The sequence below is a fragment of the Hyla sarda genome, chromosome 5 (assembly GCF_029499605.1).
Source record: "Hyla sarda isolate aHylSar1 chromosome 5, aHylSar1.hap1, whole genome shotgun sequence".
In the NCBI taxonomy this organism is placed as follows: domain Eukaryota; kingdom Metazoa; phylum Chordata; class Amphibia; order Anura; family Hylidae; genus Hyla; species Hyla sarda.
Window position 1 is genome coordinate 375,850,167 of NC_079193.1, and position 21,904 is coordinate 375,872,070.

A 21,904-nucleotide genomic window follows, 5' to 3' on the forward strand; every position below is an offset into this window, starting at 1 on the left:
GCATTTTAGTGATTTTTTTTTTCTTTTCATTTACACATCCAACTTTAACAAAAAGTCGTCAAACACCTGTGGGGTGTTAAGGCTCACTGGACCCCTTTTTACGTGCCTTGAGGGGTGTAGTTTCCATAATGGTATGCCATGTGTTCTTTTTTTTTTTTTTTTTTTTGCTGTTCTGGCACCATAGGGGCTTCCTAAATGCGATATGCCCCCCAAAAACCAGTTTAGCAAAATTCACTCTCCAAAATCCTATTATTGCTCCGTCCCTTCTGAGCCCTCTACTGCGCCCGCCGAACACTTGACATACACATATGAGGTATTTCCTTACTCAAGAGAAATTGGGTTACAAATTTTTGGAGACTTTTTCTCCTATTACCCCTTGTAAGAATTCAAAACTGGGTCTACAAGAACATGCGAGTGTAAAAAAAAAATTTAGAACTTTCTCCTTCACTTTGCTGCTATTCCTGTGAAACACCTAAAGATTTAGCACACTTACTGAATGTCATTTTGAATACTTTGAGGGGTGCAGTTTTTATAATGGGGTCATTTGTGGGATATTTCTAATATGAAGACCCTTCAAATCCCCTTCAAAACAGAACTGGTCCCTGAAAAATTCCGATTTAGAAAATTTTGTGAAAAATTGGAAAATTGCTGCTGAACTTTGAAGCCCTCTGGTGTCTTCCAAAGGTAAAAACATTCAACTTTATGATGGAAACATAAAGTAGACATATTGTATATGTGAATCAATATAACATATTTTTGGAATGTCTATTTTCCTTACAAGCAGAGAGCTTCAAAGTTAGAAAAATGCTAAATTTTAAATTTTTTCATCAAATTTTGGAATTTTTCACCAAGAAATAATGCAAGTATCGACAAAATTTTGCCACTCACATAAAGTAGAATATGTCACGAAAAAAACAATCTCGGAATCAGAATTAAAGTTAAAAGCATCCCAGAGTTATTAATGCTTAAAGTGACAGTGGTCAGATGTGCAAAAAATGGCCGGGTCCTACAGTGAAAATTGCCTAGGTCCTTAAGGGGTTAAAGCAATGTCACTGTGACCCCCCAATGGAAGTCCTGTCCAGCGGCCCTCTTTAGGTTTAGGAAGACCAAATTTTCAGGGTTTGTAGAGGAGGTCTAGGGCTACATGAGGAGTCCTAAATCTGTTCTGTAGGGTCTTCTTTCAGGGAATGGCAGCAAAATGGGTCAAAATAATCAAAGCTGGAATACACATTTTCTGGGTAGAGATTTCCATAAAGTGACCCCCAATGGAAGTCCTGTCCAGTGGCCCCAAATGTTCAGGGTTTGTAGAGGAGGAATAGGGCTACAAGAGGAGTCCTCAGGCTTGTTTGTGGGATCTTCCCTGCTGTAGTCTGCAGTAGCTCGGGAATGCATTATAAACTGCAGTGGTTGAGGTGTGTAGTATGACCTGTAGCAGCTGAGGTGTGTATTATGACCTGCAGTGGTTGAGGTGTGTATTTAGGCCTGCAGAAGCTGTGTTATGTATAATGAGGTTCTGCAGCAGCTGAGTTGAGTTTTGTGAGGTTCTGCAGCAGCTAAGATGTGTTTTCTGAAGTTCTGCAGCAGATAGGGTGTGTATTATTACCTGCAGTGGTTAAGGTGTGTACTATGACCTGAAGCAGCTGAAGTGTGTATTATGAGGTTCTGAAGCAGCTAGGATGTGTATTATGACCTGCAGTGGTTGAGGTGTGTATTATGAGGTTCTGAAGCAGCTGAGGTGTGTATTATGAGGTTCTGAAGCTGCTAAGATGTGTTTTCTGAAGTTCTGCAGCAGATAGGGTGTGTATTATTACCTGCAGTGGTTAAGGTGTGTATTATGACCTGAAGCAGCTGAAGTGTGTATTATGAGGTTCTGCAGCAGGTGAGGTGTGTATTATGAGGTTCTGCAGCAGATGAGTTTATTGTTGTGAGGTTCTGAGGCAGCTAAGATGTGTTTTCTGAGGTTCTGCAGCAGCTAAGGTGTGTATTATGAAGCTCTGCAGCAGCTGAGGTGTGTATTATGAGGTTCTGCAGCTGCTACTGTGTGTATTATGAGGTTCTGCAGCAGCTAAGGTGTGTATTATGAGGTTCTGCAGCTGCTACTGTGTGTATTATGAGGTTCTGCAGCAGCTAAGGTGTGTATTATGAAGCTCTGCAGCAGATGAGGTGTGTATTATGAGGTTCTGCAGCAGCTGAGGTGTGTATTATGAGCTTCTGCAGCAGCTAAGGTGTGTATTATGAGGTTATGTGTGTAACCAATAGTCGGTCCCTCGGTGAGGTCTGTGAAAATGCTGGAAAACCCCATTAATATTTACCTGCTAACCCTAACCAAAACCCATTACCCTAAATGTTCCCTAATAAAGTTCCAGACACAAAGTGTTCAATAAAAAAGACGAATATATTTATTGATCAAACCTCATTATCCAAGACACCAAAAAAATGATGTAAATGCTTTTATTAAACAAACCCCATTATCTCAAACCCCGAACAAACCCCATTATCACAGTCCCAAAAAATAACGAAATTCTGTTTATTCAGCAAACCCCATCATGCCAAACCACATCAAATAAAAACAACAAAAAGCAAATGTCCCTGTTTCCACTGAAATCACTGTTTCTTCCATTGCTCTAAAATGTCTTTGATCCTTGGTGAGTTTTTCTTCCATCGCTGCCGCCCAATGCATTTCCTCACCTCCTCTTCACTTGGCCGATGATCTTGAAGCAATCCTGTCAAGAATACATCAAAGAATGTATTAAAGGGGTATTCTATTAAAAAAAAAAAAAAAAAAAAAAATTATATTATTTATTTCTAAAACTGGCTCCAGAAAGTTTAACAGATTTGTAAATTAATTCTATAAAAAAAAAAAATCTTAATCCTTCCAATAATTATCAGCTGCTGAAGTTGAGTTGCTCTTTACTGTCTGGCAACAGTGCTCTCTGCTGACATCTCTGTCTGTCTCAGGAACTGCACAGAGTAGAAGAGGTTTTGCTATGGGGATTTGCTCCTACTCTGGACAGTTCCCGAGACACGTGTCATCAGAGAGCACTTAGACAGAAAAGAACAACTCAACTTCAGCAGCTGATAAGTACTCAAAGGATTAAGATTTTTTCACTTGGCCGATGATCTTGAAGCAATCCTATCAGGAATAAATCAAAGAATGTATTAAAGGGGTACTCAGCCCCTAGACATCTTATCCCCCTATCTGATCGCAGGGGTCCCGCTGCTGGGGATGCTCGCGATCTCCCTGCTGCACCCGGCATTGGTTTAGAGCGTTGGGTGCAGCGCCAGAGGCTCGTGACGTCACGGCCATGCCCCCTCAATGCAAGTCTATGGGAGGGGGCGTGACGGCCGTCACGCCCCCTCCCATAGACTTGCATTGAGGGGGCGTGGTTGTGAAATCACTAGCCTCCGCCCCGCATCGCCAGGCATCCGGCACGAAGCGAAGTTCCCTCCGTGCACCGGACATTTGGGGTGGCGCAGCCGAGATCGCGGGGGTCCTGCCACTGGGGATCAGACATCTTATCCCCTATCCTATGGATAAGGGATAAGATATCTAGGAGCAGAGTACCCCTTTAAGTCTTTGATGTGAAGAAGGCTATCTACTGCTACGGCCCCGTCCTGAGGTAAACGGTTCCATCAGGTTTATGTTAATCTTACCGATTATATACTGCACTCGCATCCTGTTCTGCAATTTCCTCCACCTGTCATATAATTGTTGCCCATGGACAGGAGACTCAGCAAGGCAAATTTTATGAGGGGGCGGGTCCTTCTCCACATTGACAGGAAACTTTTCGATGAATTTTTCAAACTCGTCCTCTCTTGATGTTATAACAGGCAAGGTTACCGTTTTTTCCACTACTTCAGTTCTGAAGAAGAGACACAGATTTGAAGAAATAATAAGATAAAATAATAATAATAATAAGAAGAAGAAATAATAAGATATAATAATATTGATAATAATAATAATAAGAAGAAGAAGAAATAATAAGATATAATAATAAGAAATAATAAGATATAATAATAATAATAAGAAGAAGAAGAAGAAGAAGAAATAATAAGATATAATAATATTGATAATAATAATAATAAGAATAAGAAGAAATAATAATATATAATAATAAGAAGAAGAAGAAGAAATAATAAGATATAATAATAATAATAATAATAATAAAAATAATAACATAATAATAAGTAGAAATAATAAGATATAATAAAAATAGGAAGAAGAATAAATAAGAACTAATAATAATAAAGAAAGAATAATAATTAAGAAATATTAATAATTAAGAAATAATAATAATAATTAAGAAATAATAATAATAATTTAGAAATAATAAGAAGAAATAATAAGATATAATAATAATATGAAGAAGAAATAATAAGATATAATAATAATAAGAAATAATAATAATAATAATGAGAAGAAATAATAATAATTAAGAAATAATAATAATTAAGAAGTAATAATAATAATAATTAAGAAATAATAATAATTTAGAAAAAATAATAATTAATAAATAATAATAATTATAATAATTAAGAAATATTAATAATAATTAATAAATAGTAATAATTATAATAATTAAGAAATATTCATAATAATAATTAAGAAATAAGAATAATAATTAAGAAATAATAATAATAACAATAAGATCAACAAGATTTTTAATAATAAAAAATAGACAAATATAAGTTTTGTAAAGGTGAAATAAGGTAAAAATATTATTGTTCAACTACTTACCCGGAGGTGGTAGGATTATCTTTGCTCTCGTATAGCATTGGCCTCTCCGATGCTTTCACCATGTCATCCATGATCTTCTCCCGTTGGACACGTTCAGCCATGTGATTAAAATGTGAAAGATATTTAGAAAATATAATTCTCTCGTCGTATTCTGTTTCAAATGAGTTTTTACGGACACCATAGTCAAATAACAGTTCCGTGCCGGGTGAAAGGTTTCTCTTTGCCTCAAAGAGAATAACCGGCCGTTTTCCGTCCTTCATAGGTTTGAGCACAGGTTTCAGATTTGGCCTTGTGGATGAATGATTGATCAACCTCCCAAAATTCGAACACATGCTTGGGTGGCACAGGCAAGGTATATTTGAGGCACTTAGGCCCATTTTCTTCCCTTGGTCCTGGAAGAAGAAGCTATAACATTTCTTGTTGGCCAATGTTTTTTGCAGTTCCTCAGCCTCCTTGCCATCCATTAGGACTCCGTGATAGTCACAGACAATATCACCTTTCTGAAAGACCTGACTGGTTTTTAGGGAGTAACCACCTTTTCTTTTATCCACCACCGCCACAAGTCCTGGCCACTTCTGGGAGTCGATTAAAGCTTCAATATCTTTCATAGTGTCATCTTCTTGAGGTCTCCAGGCCTCTAGAACGTCAAATGTTCTTGGCACATTGGTGTCCCAGGCCTGATGTTCCATGTAAGCCTTCACTTGCTCTTTGCTGGGAAGATTCCTGAAGTGTTCTAAATGAGAAAAATAAATAAAAGGGGGGGGGGGAGGGGTCATTAAGCGTACCAAATAAATAATATTACTGCCCTAACAATTGTGTCACTTCAATTAGAATGCACATAACATAAAGTTCAGCTGGCACTACCGCTCTGTTAGGCTGGGTTCACACTATGTTTTAAGCAATACGGGACCATATACGGCTGGGAGGAGCAAAGCCGTATTCGGCCCATTTGTAATGCATTGCAATGAGCCAACCGGAGTGAAACGCTGCTCATTTTTGCTCCATATGCGGTTTTACCATCGGACCTAAAACTATGGTATACCACGGTTTTAGGTCCGGATAGAAAACTGTATGCAGGGCAAAAATGAGCCGACTGGAGTGAAATGTCGACTCATTTAAATACATTACATACGGGACCATATACGGCTGGGGGGAGGGAAAAGCGTGTGCTCCCTTATCCCAGCCATATCCAGTCCGTATGTAATGCATTTCAATGAGCCGACCGGAGTGAAATGTTTACTCCGGCGGCTCATTTTTGCCCTATATGCAGTTTTCCCACTGGACTGAAAACCATGGTATACCACAGTTTTAGGTCCTGATAGAGAACCGAATACAGGGCAAAAATGAGCCGTCCGGAGTCATTCCGTTTGGCTCATTGAAATGCATTACATATGGGACGTAAAGGGGTGGGATCCGGCAGGGCCCGGTTTTCGCTCCTCTAAGCTGAATACAGTCCCGTAGTGTGAACCCATTCCTTGTTACCTCCTCTGGTACACAGGTCCTAAACCTCCGGCCACTCAGTGTCAGACTTTCGGTGCTCTCTACCAAACAGGACACAGGTCTAGAACAATATGGCAAAGAAGAAAGCGTTGAGGCACTGGATTCAGTCGGCAGGATTTATTCAGGCCATGCCGTGCATTTCACCTGTGCTGAATAAATCCTGCAGACTGAATCGAGCGCCTCCACGCTTTCTTCTTTGCCATATTGTTCAATTAGAATGCAGATGTAACAGAGGAAATATGTATAAGAAGCTTACCGACAACATCCTTGATCCGATCTCTATATTGGGTTCGTCTCCATTTATCCAGGCAGTATTGTGCATGGGGTTGGCTGGCCTGCCTACATACATTTAAGGATGGAGGGGACTGGTTGAGGCCTAAAGGATATATTTGCAGTAATTTTTGGAAGCTCTCCTCTTTAAGGTCTACAAGATCTCCAACGCTTGCAGTGCTTTCCATTCCTCCTTCTTCCTCTTCTGCTTCTTCTTCCTCTTCTTCTTCTTGATCTTCTTCTTCTCTCCTCCTCTTTTTAGGAGACGCTCCACTACTCTCAGTTCCCTTTTCGCCCCTCAATGTTGTGAGAATATACATCCCCCGGATAACTGCATTTTCACTGAATCCGTGTTGGGTGATGTCCAGGTGGATATAACTATTAGCAATGTCTCTATCTTCCGGACATAGATTGTCATCCGCCCACTGATCAAATGCCTCTATTGCCCCTTTTCCAGTTACTTCAGGTATCGCAAACCTAAGGGACATAAAGACGCTGTTAGTAGTGGTACAGGACACTTTAGTGGTGCAAGACAGTAAATGTAATATCTTATTATTCTCAGTCTAAGGCTGTGTTCACACAACCGTCTAGACCCGGGACGGGTCTAGACGGTCGTGTGAACGCAGCCTTAGACTGTTCTCCCCTTAGACGTTCTCCCGTCAAAAATAAAAACGGACAATAACAGATGCAAACGGATGTAATCCGCATGGATCCGTTATTGTTCAGTTAATAAACAAAAAAAAAATGTTTTTCTGAGCATGCTCAGAAGTAAAAACAGATCAAAAAAACGGATTGAAAAAACAGATGCAAATGGATGACACTAAAGGTATGAGCCTTTAGTGTCATCCATTTGCATCTGTTTTTTCAGTTTTCCATAGACTTCAATGTTAAATTTTCTGTATCCGTTTTTTCTTCCTGTTCTTTTGCCAGAAGAAAAAAAAAAACAGCATGTGCCATTTTTTCTGCCATCAAAAAATGGAAATGAGCGCATACGGGTACAAACGGATGTAAATGGATTGTAAAAAATCCCATTGACATGAATGGGATTTTATTTTAACAGTTTTTAATCCGTTTACAGCCGGAACGGAACCGAAGCGGGGATAAAAAAAATGGGGACAGGCGCCAAGTGAACACACCCTTACTGATCACTTACTTCTCATGTAGTCTCTTTAAGTCATTGCACGGATTTGTGACTGGTTTTCCTTTGCACGACACAAAGAACTGTTCCACTGTCTTTGATTCCTTTGCCAGTTGGGTTGGTCGGATATCTTTAAAATATGTGCTGAACAGCTATAGGAAGGAAACCATAGGGTTAAAGAGGCACTGCCATCGTGAAAAATGTTTTATATTTTGTAGTACTACTGATAAGATTACTTTTTAAATATACATTTATAATAAAAAAAAAGTCAATTTTACTAAAAAATCTAAAATGAAAATAGCCGCCACTAGGGGTCATCTGTCTTTATGCAGACAGACTACTCTGTATTTTGCAGCATACTGGATACCAGCCGCAAAGTGAGTTGGTATCCAGTATAGGAGATCTCCATTCACCACTACAGCCTTCAGCTGTTGCTAAACTACAACTCCCATAATAGGAGTTGTAGTTTTACAACAGCTGGGGACACAATCTTTGTAAAACTCTGTTTTAGAGCTGTGTATTCTCCAGCTGTGTGCCTCCAGCTCTTGCAAAACTACAAATGATGTGTGGGCATGCTGGGAGTTGTAGTTTTGCAACACCTAAAGGCAACACTGCTCTAACACAGTGCTTTACAAACACTGCAGCTCCAGCTCTTGCAAAACTACAGCTCCCAGCATGCTTGAACAGCCAAAGCTTTCTCTGACTCCTGAATGTCAAAGAAGCTAATCAGACATTCAGGAGTCTGTGAAAGCTGAATAACACACATAGTGACAGCTATGTTGATTAGCATCCAAATTTACTGGGAACAGATAGAAAATGTATGCCTAAAAACTACTGTGCAATGATTTGCAGACTGCCAGGCTGCTCCCAGTCTCAGAGCAGATGAGTCATCACAGTGAGGGAGAGAGATGGACACGCCCCCTCCACAAGACAAGAAGACAAAGCAAGTGAGCAAGATATAAATGCTATTTGTTAGGGATATATAGGTCCTAGACACATAAAAATATATGTGTATATATATATATATATATATATATATATATATATATATATATATGTACATGACCTGGATAAGGTACTGAGTAACATATCACATTTTTTTTTTTTTTTTTGCACTATGACAGGTACGCTTTAAGGAATTGCCTCACCATGATATAACTAAATAAATAATTGATTTTGTTAAACACTTACCGACTCCTCCTCATCTGTAAGCACAATAGCAGTCCCTTGTGTTTTCACAACGCAGACCCTCTTTTTGGCGCTTCCATCAATATAGGTGTTATATCTCCTCTCCAGCCAATCTTTCACCATCAGGTTTTGGATCACAGATGGTTTGCGAAGATGTTTGAGAATCAGCAAAGCTTCCAGGTAGTAGCATGTGATGGTCTTCTCTTTGTCACTTAGTCCACAATTCTGGACTGACCGGGACGACATGTTTACCACGTGGGGCTCTGCTGCTGCTAGTACTCTGCGGCAATCCATTGGGTTTAGACGTCTTTTACTGATAAAGAAAAAAAAAATAAACATAATTGTGTTAATTGATGAAAACAAATGTATAAACTATTCAGATCCATGCAATCCCAATATTAATAAGGTAATAACTACAAAATCATTGGGACTATATCCCCCCCGCCCCCCCCCCCCCCCCCCGCCCCTGTGTCATTATTTACTTCTAATAGTTTAACCCTTGCTTACATTTTTATTGGCTTTTTGGTGAAATTCTGGTTTATCTCTTCATTTATCTTCTTCAGTTCTGCCAGAAAGTTCCGGGCCGACTCTTTGGTGTCCTCCCCGATAGTTTCATGGAAGTTTTCCGAAATCACAAAACGAGCAAACTGCTGGATATGATTGAGGTAATTTTTGATGGTGCTTATAGCCGTCTTCAGACGCAAGTGGGTGCTCACAAATAATTTGGTTTTCTCTGGGTCACTGAGAAATCCCAAAGAGATCTCATCCGGGCTCACGAAATATAAGAAGCGGGAAACATTTTCTACCTAATAGAAAAGACAGAGATGTCACTTAATATATTCAATGTCTAACAAGGTTCCTGTAACGGAAACAAAGTGATAGAAAAATCCTAAATACCATTTGTCTTCTGCCCAACTCTGAGAAATGAATTGCCAGGTATTCTCTGAAGTTCCGGAACATTTGGGAATTGACATCGTGCTTCTTGTGGACACCGGCCTCAGTCAGTTTTCTTCTTAGGGGGGTTACAAAGCTTCTCCTGAAACAAACAGAGAACAATACGATCCATTAGTGGGTCCAATAGAATCATAGACTGTTATATACAACATTTAATAAAGTAAAATTCTACTTACTCATCATGTTCGGTAACTTCATCAGAAGGATTCCTAAGGAAGGGCAGAAAATCAGCATTAACATTTGATAGATAGATAGATAGATATGAGATAGATAGATATGAGATAGATATGAGATAGGTAGATAGATATGAGATAGATAGATAGATAGATAGATAGATATGAGATAGATAGATAGATATGAGATAGATAGATAGATAGATATGAGATAGATAGAGAGATAGATATGAGATAGATATGAGATAAATATGAGATAGATAGATATGAGATAGATAGATATGAGATAGATCGATAGATAGATGATAGATATTAGATAGATAGATAGATAGATATGAGATAGATAGATAGATAGATAGATATGAGATAGATAGATATGAGATAGATAGATATGAGATAGATAGATAGATAGATATGAGATAGATATGAGATAGATATGAGATAAATATGAGATAGATAGATATGAGATAGATAGATAGATATGAGATAGATAGATATGAGATAGATCGATAGATAGATAGATGATAGATATTAGATAGATAGATAGATAGATATGAGATAGATAGATAGATATGAGATAGATAGATATGAGATAGATAGATATGAGATAGATAGATAGATGATAGATATGAGATAGATAGATATGAGATAAATAGATAGATGATAGATATTTGATAGATAGATGATAGATATGAGATGGATAGATAGATAGATAGATATGAGATAGATATGAGATAGATATGAGATAAATATGAGATAGATAGATATGAGATAGATAGATATGAGATAGATCGATAGATAGATAGATGATAGATATTAGATAGATAGATAGATAGATAGATAGATAGATATGAGATAGATAGATAGATAGATAGATATGAGATAGATAGATAGATATGAGATAGATAGATATGAGATAGATAGATATGAGATAGATAGATAGATGATAGATATGAGATAGATAGATATGAGATAAATAGATAGATGATAGATATTTGATAGATAGATGATAGATATGAGATGGATAGATAGATAGATAGATATGAGATAGATATGAGATAGATATGAGATAAATATGAGATAGATAGATATGAGATAGATAGATAGATATGAGATAGATAGATATGAGATAGATCGATAGATAGATAGATGATAGATATTAGATAGATAGATAGATAGATAGATGGATATGAGATAGATAGCTAGATATGAGATAGATAGATATGAGATAGATAGATAGATAGATAGATAGATAGATAGATATGAGATAGATAGATGATAGATAGATATGAGAGATAGATAGATAGATATGAGATAGAAAGATAGATAGATATGAGATAGATAGATGATAGATACAGTAGATATTAGATAGATAGATATGAGATAGAAAGATAGATAGATAAATAGATAGATAGATAATAAAGTATATATTTACTTTTCAGATGGTTTTTCTGCTACAATGCATCCATGACGCTCCAGAAAATCTACAAAGAATTCTTGTGCACTGGAAAATCGGCTCTTCTTGTCATTGACAGCGTCATAGGAGACAATACTGAGAGACTCCACTACTTTACGCATTCTCTTCTTGGCTTCCTCCACCTCTTGGGTGATTTCGGCTTCAGTTGCGGTTTTCATGCACACCTTGCGGAGGTGAACTGAGAGCTTTCCCTGCATTCTCATGCAATACTTGCAGCCCAGTTGAATGCGGTTTTCCTTCTGGTATGAGGCCATCTTTTCTGGGTGAGATATTGAGTTAAATATAAAACAATTCAAAATGCTTCCTAAATAAAACTGTGATAGGCGAGGATCCAGAACAGCAGTCTAGGAGAACACAGTCCAGGAGAGGCGAGGATCCAGAACAGCAATCTAGGAGAACACAGTCCAGGAGAGGCGAGGATCCAGAACAGCAATCTAGGAGAACACAGTCCAGGAGAGGCGAGGATCCAGAACAGCAATCTAGGAGAACAGTCCAGGAGAGACGAGGATCCAGAACAGCAATCTAGGAGAACAGTCCAGGAGAGGCGAGGATCCAGAACAGCAATCTAGGAGAACAGTCCAGGAGAGCAATGGCAGCTGAGAAGGAGTAGAGAACTTGCTTCCAGTAGGTTGGCAAAGACTGCTGGCCTGGTGTCTGGAAGCTGTATATATGTAAGTCAGTGACCAATGATATCGCAGGTGGAAACAAAACAACTAATTATCATGAAGTTTCATTATTCTAACCTGACACCTTCTAACAAAAACTCGTATAGTTTCACACCTTCAAGGTGCCCAAATTTCACACCTTGCCAGGGAGTGGTTTCTGTTCACACCCACATTCCAGTAGTAGGCCTAAAACAACAACAACTTTATTCCATGAGTGAAAACGGAACTAGAAACATTATCTTATACTTTAAAAATGATAAATAACTTTTTTAACCAATAGTAACCTAATAAATAAATATAGATAAATATGAAGAATCTGCCTTTCCTTAGGAACCCAATCATGTTTTTCCTGCATTCTGTCTCATCACAGCTCAGTGATCCTCACAGCAATCACCTTCATACATCGTCTACCAGGTTTTTTGGTCCGAGTTAAAAACTGTATTAAACCATGTGTTTTTTTTTTTTTTAACATGGGAGTCAATGGGAACCGTACAAAACCGTATGTGCGTACAGGTCCATCCAGTTTTCACCATACGGTTTTTGACTTTGCACAGTTTTTTTTCTTGAAATTTCAATCAAACAAGTGAAACTTTATTCAAAATGGAGTGAAAAGTTAAAAACGCATAGGGTCTTTTCTTAAAAACGGATGCAACCGGACATCATTTTTCAAACTGTATACTGGTTTAAATTTATACACACATTTTGATACAGTTTAGTCAGGTTTTGAGGAATCTGTTTTTCATCAGAAACCTGATCCGAGAACTGTATTGCCAAAACGTGGTGTGAATGCCGCCTTACTATAGTTTACTCTCTGTAGAGGTTACTCTAGGTTAACTTTTAGCATTTCTAGAATATAAAGGAATAACACATTCCACAGCTCTGGCACCAGACAATTTCCATAACAATAGAAACATTAGCGTCCAGACTTCATTTCATTAGTGACAGATTTTACACCTTGGTCCCACATCTGCATGAAATGTGCACTTAGAATTCCAACCTATTATTTTTATATATAAATACAGATTACATTGCTTGTATAGAAAATAATAGTAAATGCATCTTATTTTATACAGAATTACTATTTGCTTCTTAGTTTTTTGTACCAGGGATTGACAACATTGAATACACCCCACAATGCTGCAGCCTTGTAGATATGGCAAAGTACTCTCTCTCTCTCAATAGTGATGAGCCATATATTCGAATTTGCGATATTTCTCAAATATATGGACAAATATTTGTCCTATATTAGCAAAATTTGCATATTCAATGTATTCACAGTTATTTTCGCTTTGCGTGAATGCGAATGCAGATAACTATCTACCTATCTATCTATATTATCTATCTATCTATCTATCCATCCATCCATCTATCTAAATTTTCTGTCTATCTATCTATCTATCTATCTATCTATTTATTTATCCATCCATCCATCCATCCATCCATCCATCCATCTATATTATCTATCTATTTATCTATCTAAGTAAGTATTTATCTATCTATCTATCTATCTATCTATCTATCTATCTATCTATCTTGGTGGGACGGTCCACGCTATTTGGCGCCAAATTTGCAAGCTAAGTACCTCATATTTTCATAGTTTCATATCTTCATTTATTGCATTACAGCTGTATAGCTTTTCATGTTCTATCTATATACTCATGTTTTATCTATATACTCATGTTTCATCTATATCTTTGTGCTAGCAGTGTGCTGCTGTATTTTCCTGTTGCTATCTATCTATCTATCTATATTATCTATCATCTATCTATCTATATTATCTATCTATCAATTTATCCATCTATCTATATTATCTGTCTATCTATCTATATTATCTATATATCTATCAATTTATCCATCTGTCTATATTATCTTTCTATCTATTTATCTATCTATCCATCTATCTAGGCAGACAGCACCAACAAGATCGGTGTCAACAAGGTCCCAGAAGCAGAGGCAGACAACACCAACAAGATCGGTGTCAACAAGGTCCCATAAGCAGAGGCAGACAACACCAACAAGATCGGTGTCAACAAGGTCCCAGAAGCAGAGGCAGACAACACCAACAGACTCTGGCAGGTAACTATACCAGACATTGGTTTTATTCGGTGGATAATCTCAAATCTTCCAGTGAATGTCCTGATATCAGGTTATAACGTTGGACTTTCTTCTTTCTTTTTTATTCCTCAGAAGGACTAAAGATTTCCGGAGAAGTACTCGACTTCGAAGAAAATGAGCTAATATAGTGCAGCCATGTACCATAGTTTACACACTACAGTGTATACAAATGTATACAGTGTTTTATTGTTGTTTATGGACGACCTCCTATCCTGGGAACCCATCTGTTAAGAAATTGCATGAAGCAGCGATGATCAAGACAACACTGACAGAGGCCAAAATAAGGTTGGTCAATGATGTATCAAGGTGTTTGCTGTGAGGATCACTGAGCTGTGATGAGACAGAAATGCAGGAAAAACATGATTGGGTTCCTACGGAAAGGCAGATTCTTCATATTTATCTATATTTATTTATTTAATAGGTTATTATAGGTTGAAAAAGTCATTTATCATTTTCAAAGTATAAGATAATGTTTAAAATTTTGTTATCACTCATGGAATAAAGTTGTTGTTGTTTTAGGCCTACTACTGGAATGTGGGTGTGAACAGAAACCACTCCCTGGCAAGGTGTGAAATTTGGGCACCGTGAAGGTGTGAAACTATACGAGTTTTTGTTAGAAGGTGTCAGGTTAGAATAATGAAACTTCATGATAATTAGTTGTTTTGTTTCATCCTGCGATATCATTGGTCACTGACTTACATATATACAGCTTCCAGACACCAGGCCAGCAGTCTTTGCCAACCTACTGGAAGCAAGTTCTCTACTCCTTCTCAGCCACCATTGCTCTCCTGGACTGTGTTCTCCTAGATTGCTGTTCTGGATTCTCGCCTCTCCTGGACTGTGTTCTCCTAGATTGCTGTTCTGGATCCTCGCCTCTCCTGGACTGTGTTCTCCTAGATTGCTGTTCTGGATCCTCGCCTCTCCTGGACTGTGTTCTCCTAGATTGCTGTTCTGGATCCTCGCCTCTCCTGGACTGTTCTCCTAGATTGCTGTTCTGGATCCTCGCCTCTCCTGGACTGTGTTCTCCTAGACTGCTGTTCGGGATCCTCACCTATCACAGTTTTATTTAGGAAGCATTTTGAATTGTTTTATATTTAACTCAATATCTCACCCAGAAAAGATGGCCTCATACCAGGAGGAAAACCGCATTCAACTGGGCTGCAAGTATTGCATGAGAATGCAGGGAAAGCTGTCAGTTCACCTCCGCAAGGTGTGCATGAAAACCGCAACTGAAGCCGAAATCACCCAAGAGGTGGAGGAAGCCAAGAAGAGAATGCGTAAAGTAGTGGAGTCTCTCAGTATTGTCTCCTATGACGCTGTCAATGACAAGAAGAGCCGATTTTCCAGTGCACAAGAATTCTTTGTAGATTTTTTGGAGCGTCATGGATGCATTGTAGCAGAAAAACCATCTGAAAAGTAAATATATACTTTATTATCTATCTATCTATCTATTTATCTATCTCATATCTATCTATCTATCTATCTACCTCATATCTATCTATCTATCTCTCAATCTATCTCATATGTAGCTATCTTATATCTGTCTATCTATCTCTCATATCTATCTATCTCATATCTATCTATCTCATATCCATCTATCTATCTATCTCATATCTATCTCATATCTATCTATCTATCTATCTATCTATCTCATATCTATCTATCTATCTATCTATCTATCTATCTAACAAATAGCTATCTATTTATGTATCTCATATCTATCTATCTAAATGCATATATGCATTCAAGCTGTATAGCTTTTCATGTTCTATCTATATACTCATGTTTTATCTATATACTCATGTTTCATCTATATATTTGTGCTAGCAGTGTGCTGCTGTATTCTCCTGTTGCTGCTATCTCATATCTATCTATCTATCTATCTCATATCTATCTATGTATCTCATATCTCTCTATCTATCTCATATCTATCTATCTCATATCTATCTATCTCATATCTATCTATCTATCTATCTACCTCATATCTATCTATCTCTCAATCTATCTCATATGTAGCTATCTTATATCTGTCTATCTATCTCATATCCGTCTATCTCTTTCATATCTATCTATCTATCTCATATCTATCTCATATCTATCTATCTATCTATCTATCTATCTATCTCATATCTATCTATCTATCTATCTATCTATCTATCTATCTATCTCATATCTATCTATCTCATATCTATCTATCTATCTATCTATCTATCTCATATCTATCTATCTAAATGCATATATGCATTAAAGCTGTATAGCTTTTCATGTTCTATCTATATACTCATGTTTTATCTATATACTCATGTTTCATCTATATCTTTGTGCTAGCAGTGTGCTGCTGTATTCTCCTGTTGTTATCTGTCTATCTATCTATCTCATATCTATCTATGTATCTCATATTTATCTATCTATCTATCTATCTATCTATCTATCTATCTATCTATCTCATATCTATCTATCTATCTCATATCTATCTATCTATCTCATATCTATATCTATCTCATATCTATCTATCTCATATCTATCTATCTCATCTCTATCTATCTATCTCATATCTATCTATCTATCTATCTCATATTTATCTATCTATCTATCTCATATCTATCTATGTATCTCATATCTATCTATCTATCTATCTACTTCCAGAAGCAGGGCTGGTTAGAGCTAAACTTGATCACAGTCCCAAAGATATCCACATGGAGAAAAATAGCAGCACTCCAAGTTCACGTGGGAAAAAGTGTAAGGCTTTATTCACCAAACATCAGAGCGACGTTTCGGACGCCTTACACTTTTTTTTGCTCGTGAACTTGGAGTGCTGCTATTTTTCTCCATGTGAATATCTATCTATCTCATATCTATCTATCTATCTATCTATCTATCTCATATCTATCTATCTCATATCTATCTGTCTCATATCTATCTATCTATCTATCTATCTCTCTCATATCTACCTATCTGTCTATCTCATATCTATCTATCTATCTATCTATCTATCTATCTCATATCTATCTATCTGTCTATCTCATATCTATCTCATATCTATCTATCTATCTATCTCATATCTATCTATCTCATATCGATCTATCTCATATCTATCTATCTCATATCTATCTATCTATCTCATATCTACCTATCTGTCTATCCCATATCTATCTATCTCATATCTATCTATCTCATATCTATCTATCTGTCTATCTCATATCTATCTATCTCATATCTATCTATCTATCTATCTATCTCATATCTATCTATCTATCTCATATCTATCTATCTATCTATCTATCTATCTATCTCATATCTATCTATCTATCTATCTCATATCTATCTATCTATCTCATATCTATTTATCTATCTAAAAATAAGTAACTCCAGCAGCTCACCAGTATAGTGAAAAATTATTGTGAAGTTTATTCACCCAAAGTCTTGCGACGTTTCGGCCGTCCAATTACAGCCTTTCTCAAGCATATCTATCTATCTATCTCATATCTATCTATCTATCTCATATCTATCTATCTCATATCTATCTATCTCATATCTATCTATCTAATATCTATCTATCTATCTCATATCTATCTATCTAATATCTATCTATCTATCTCATATCTATCTATCTATCTATCAAATGTTAATGCTGATTTTCTGTCCTTCCTTAGGAATCCTTCTGATGAAGTTACCGAACAGGATGAGTAAGTAGAATTTCCGTTTCTTAAATGTTGTAATAATCTGTGTATATAAGAGTCTATGATTCTATTGGACCCACTAATGGATCGTATGCACATGAATTGTTCTCTGTTTGTTTCAGGAGAAGCTTTGTAACCCCCCTAAGAAGAAAACTGACTGAGGCCGGTGTCCACAAGAAGCACGATGTCAATTCCCAAATGTTCCGGAACTTCAGAGAATACCTGGCAATTCATTTCTCAGAGTTGGGCAGAAGACAAATGGTATTTAGGATTTTTCTATCACTTTGTTTCCATTACAGGAACCTTGTTAGACATTGAATATATTAAGTGACATCTCTGTCTTTTCAATTAGGTAGAAAATGTTTCCCGCTTCTTATATTTCGTGAGCCCGGATGAGATCTCTTTGGGATTTCTCAGTGACCCAGAGAAAACCAAATTATTTGTGAGCACCCACTTGCGTCTGAAGACGGCTATAAGCACCATCAAAAATTACCTCAATCATATCCAGCAGTTTGCTCGTTTTGTGATTTCGGAAAACTTCCATGAAACCATCGGGGAGGACACCAAAGAGTCGGCCCGGAACTTTCTGGCAGAACTGAAGAAGATAAATGAAGAGATTAACCAGAATTTCACCAAAAAGCCAATAAAAATGTAAGCAAGGGTTAAACTATTAGAAGTAAATAATGACACAGGGGCGGGGGGGATATAGTCCCAATGATTTTGTAGTTATTACCTTATTAATATTGGGATTGCATGGCTCCGAATAGTTTATACATTTGTTTTCATCAATTAACACAATTATGTTTATTTATTTTTTTCTTTATCAGTAAAAGATGTCTAAACCCAATGGATTGCCGCAGAGTACTAGCAGCAGCAGAGCCCCACGTGGTAAACATGTCCTCCCGGTCAGTCCAGAATTGTGGACTAAGTGACAAAGAGAAGACCATCACATGCTACTACCTGGAAGCTTTGCTGATGCTCAAACATCTTCGCAAACCATCTGTGATCCAAAACCTGATGGTGAAAGATTGGCTGGAGAGGAGATATAACACCTATATTGATGGAAGCGCCAAAAAGAGGGTCTGCGTTGTGAAAACACAAGGGACTGCTATTGTGCTTACAGATGAGGAGGAGTCGGTAAGTGTTTAACAAAATCAATTATTTATTTATTTATATCATAATGAGGCAAATCTTTAAAGCGTACCTGTCATAGTGCAAAAAAAAGTGATATGTTACTCAGTACCTAATCCTGGTAATGTACATATATACTAGGACCTATATATCCCTAACAAATAGCACTTATATCTTGCTCACTTGCTTTGTCTTCTTGTCTTGTGGAGGGGGCGTGTCAATCTCTCTCCCTCACTGTGATGACTCATCTGCCCATAAAAGTCATTTTATCAGTACTACAAAATATAAAACGTTTTTCACGATGACAGTGCCTCTTTAACCCTATGGTTTCCTTCCTATAGCTGTTCAGCACATATTTTAAAGACATCCGACCAACCCAACTGGTAAAGGAATCAAAGACAGTGGAACAGTTCTTTGTGTCGTGCAAAGGAAAACCAGTCACAAATCCGTGCAATGACTTAAAGAGACTACATGAGAAGTAAGTGAGCAGTAAGTGTGCGTTTGCACGGCCGTCTGTCCCCGTTTTTTTTTTATCCCCGCTTCCTTTCCATTCTTGCAGGCTGTAAACGGATTAAAAAACGGTTTAAAAAAAATCCAATTCATGTCAATGGGAGTTTTTTTACAATCCGTTTGTACCCGTCTGCTCTCATTTCCATTTTTTTGATGTCAGAAAAAATGGCACATGCAGTATTTTTTCTTCTGTCAAAAAAACGGAAGAAAAAATGGATGCAGTAAATTTAAAGGTGGTTCTCCTGTGGAAAACTTTTTTTTTTTTTTCTTAAATCAACTGGTGCCAGAAAGATATACAGATTTGTAAAATAATTCTATTTAAAAATCGTAATCTTTCCAGTACTTATTAGCAGCTGTATGCTACAGAGGAAACTCTTTTATTTTTAAATTTCTTTTTTGTTTTGTCCATAGTGCTCTCTGCTGACACCTCTGTCCGTGTCAGGAACTGTCCTGAGTAGCACAGGTTTGCAATGGGGATTTTCTCCTGCTCTGGACAATTCCTTATACGGACATCAGGTGTCAGCAGAGAGCACTGTGGACAAGACAAAAAATTAATTCCAAAAGAAAAGAATTTCCTCTGTAGCATACAGCTGCTAAAAAGTACTGGAAGGGTAAAGATTTTTTAATAGAAGTAATTTACAAATCTGTTTAACTTTCTGGCACCAGTTGATTTAAAAAAAAATGTTTTCCACCGGAGTATACCTTTTACATTGAATACTATGAAAAACGGATGAGCCTTTAATGTCATCCGTTTGCATCAGTTTTTTCAATCAGTTTTTTTTATCCGTCTTTACTTCTGAGAAGGCTCAGAAAAAAAAAAATTTTTTTTTGGTTTATTAACTGAACAATAATGGATCCAAATGGATAACATCCGTTTGCATCCGTTACTGTCTGTTTTTTTTTTTTTTAAGTCCGATTTTATTTTTGACTGTCTTCTCCCGTCAAAAATACAATCGGACTTAAAAAAAAACAAAATGGACAGTAACGGATGCAAAGGGATGTTATCCATTTGGATCCGTTATTGTTCAGTTAATAAGTCTGAGTTTGAGGGATTGAATGCTATCCCTCAATCCCTCAGACTCAACAACAACATCCATAGTTTCAAACGTGGCCTAAACACACATCTCTTCAGACAGGCCTATAACAGTCTCTAATTGGCCTCAACATATCCCCAACATATCCCCAACATATCCCCAACATATCCCCAACATATCCTCAACATATCCCCAACATATCCTCAACATATCCTCAACATATCCCCAACATATCCCCAACATATCCTCAACATATCCTCAACATATCCCCAACATATCCCCAACATATCCTCAATATATCCCCAACATATCCCCAACATATCCCCAACATATCCTCAACATATCCTCAACATATCCCCAAAATATCCTCAACATATCCCCAACATATCCCCAACATATCCTCAACATATCCCCAACATATCCTCAACATATCCCCAACATATCCCCAACATATCCCCAACATATCCCCAACATATCCCCAACATATCCCCAACACATCCCCAACACGTCCCCAACACGTCCCCAACATATCCCCAACATATCCCCAACATATCCCCAACATATCCTCAACATATCCCCAACATATCCCCAACATATCCTCAACATATCCCCAACATATCCCCAACATATCCCCAACATATCCCCAACATATCCCCAACATATCCTCAACATATCCCCAACATATCCCCAACATATCCTCAACATATCCCCAACATATCCTCAACATATCCCCAACATATCCCCAACATATCCCCAACATATCCCCAACATATCCCCAACATATCCCCAATATATCCTCAACATATCCTCAACATATCCCCAACATATCCTCAACATATCCTCAACATATCCCCAACATATCCTCAACATATCCCCAACATATCCCCAACATATCCCCAACATATCCCCAACATATCCCCAACATATCCCCAACATATCCTCAACATATCCCCAACATATCCTCAACATATCCTCAACATATCCCCAACATATCCCCAACATATCCCCAACATATCCCCAATATATCCTCAACATATCCCCAACATATCCCCAACATATCCCCAACATATCCCCAACATATCCTCAACATATCCCCAACATATCCTCAACATATCCCCAACATATCCCCAACATATCCCCAACATATCCCCAATATATCCTCAACATATCCCCAACATATCCCCAACATATCCCCAACATATCCCCAACATATCCTCAACATATCCCCAACATATCCTCAACATATCCCCAACATATCCTCAACATATCCCCAACATATCCTCAACATATCCTCAACATATCCTCAACATATCCTCAACATATCCCCAACA

The 21,904-nt window shown here is 37.4% G+C and overlaps 1 protein-coding gene across 1 annotated transcript; it reads right to left on the reverse strand.

Moving 5' to 3' along the window:
* Positions 1-2,429: 2,429 nt before the first annotated feature.
* Positions 2,430-9,080, reverse strand: LOC130274594 (uncharacterized). The gene is made up of 4 exons (XM_056523029.1): positions 8,838-9,080; positions 7,662-7,798; positions 6,495-6,985; positions 2,430-2,723 (listed from the first exon to the last, which is right to left on the reverse strand). Exons 1-4 carry the CDS (start codon positions 9,078-9,080, stop codon positions 2,605-2,607), a joined length of 990 nt encoding a protein of 329 aa, XP_056379004.1. The 3' UTR covers positions 2,430-2,604.
* Positions 9,081-21,904: the final 12,824 nt, after the last annotated feature.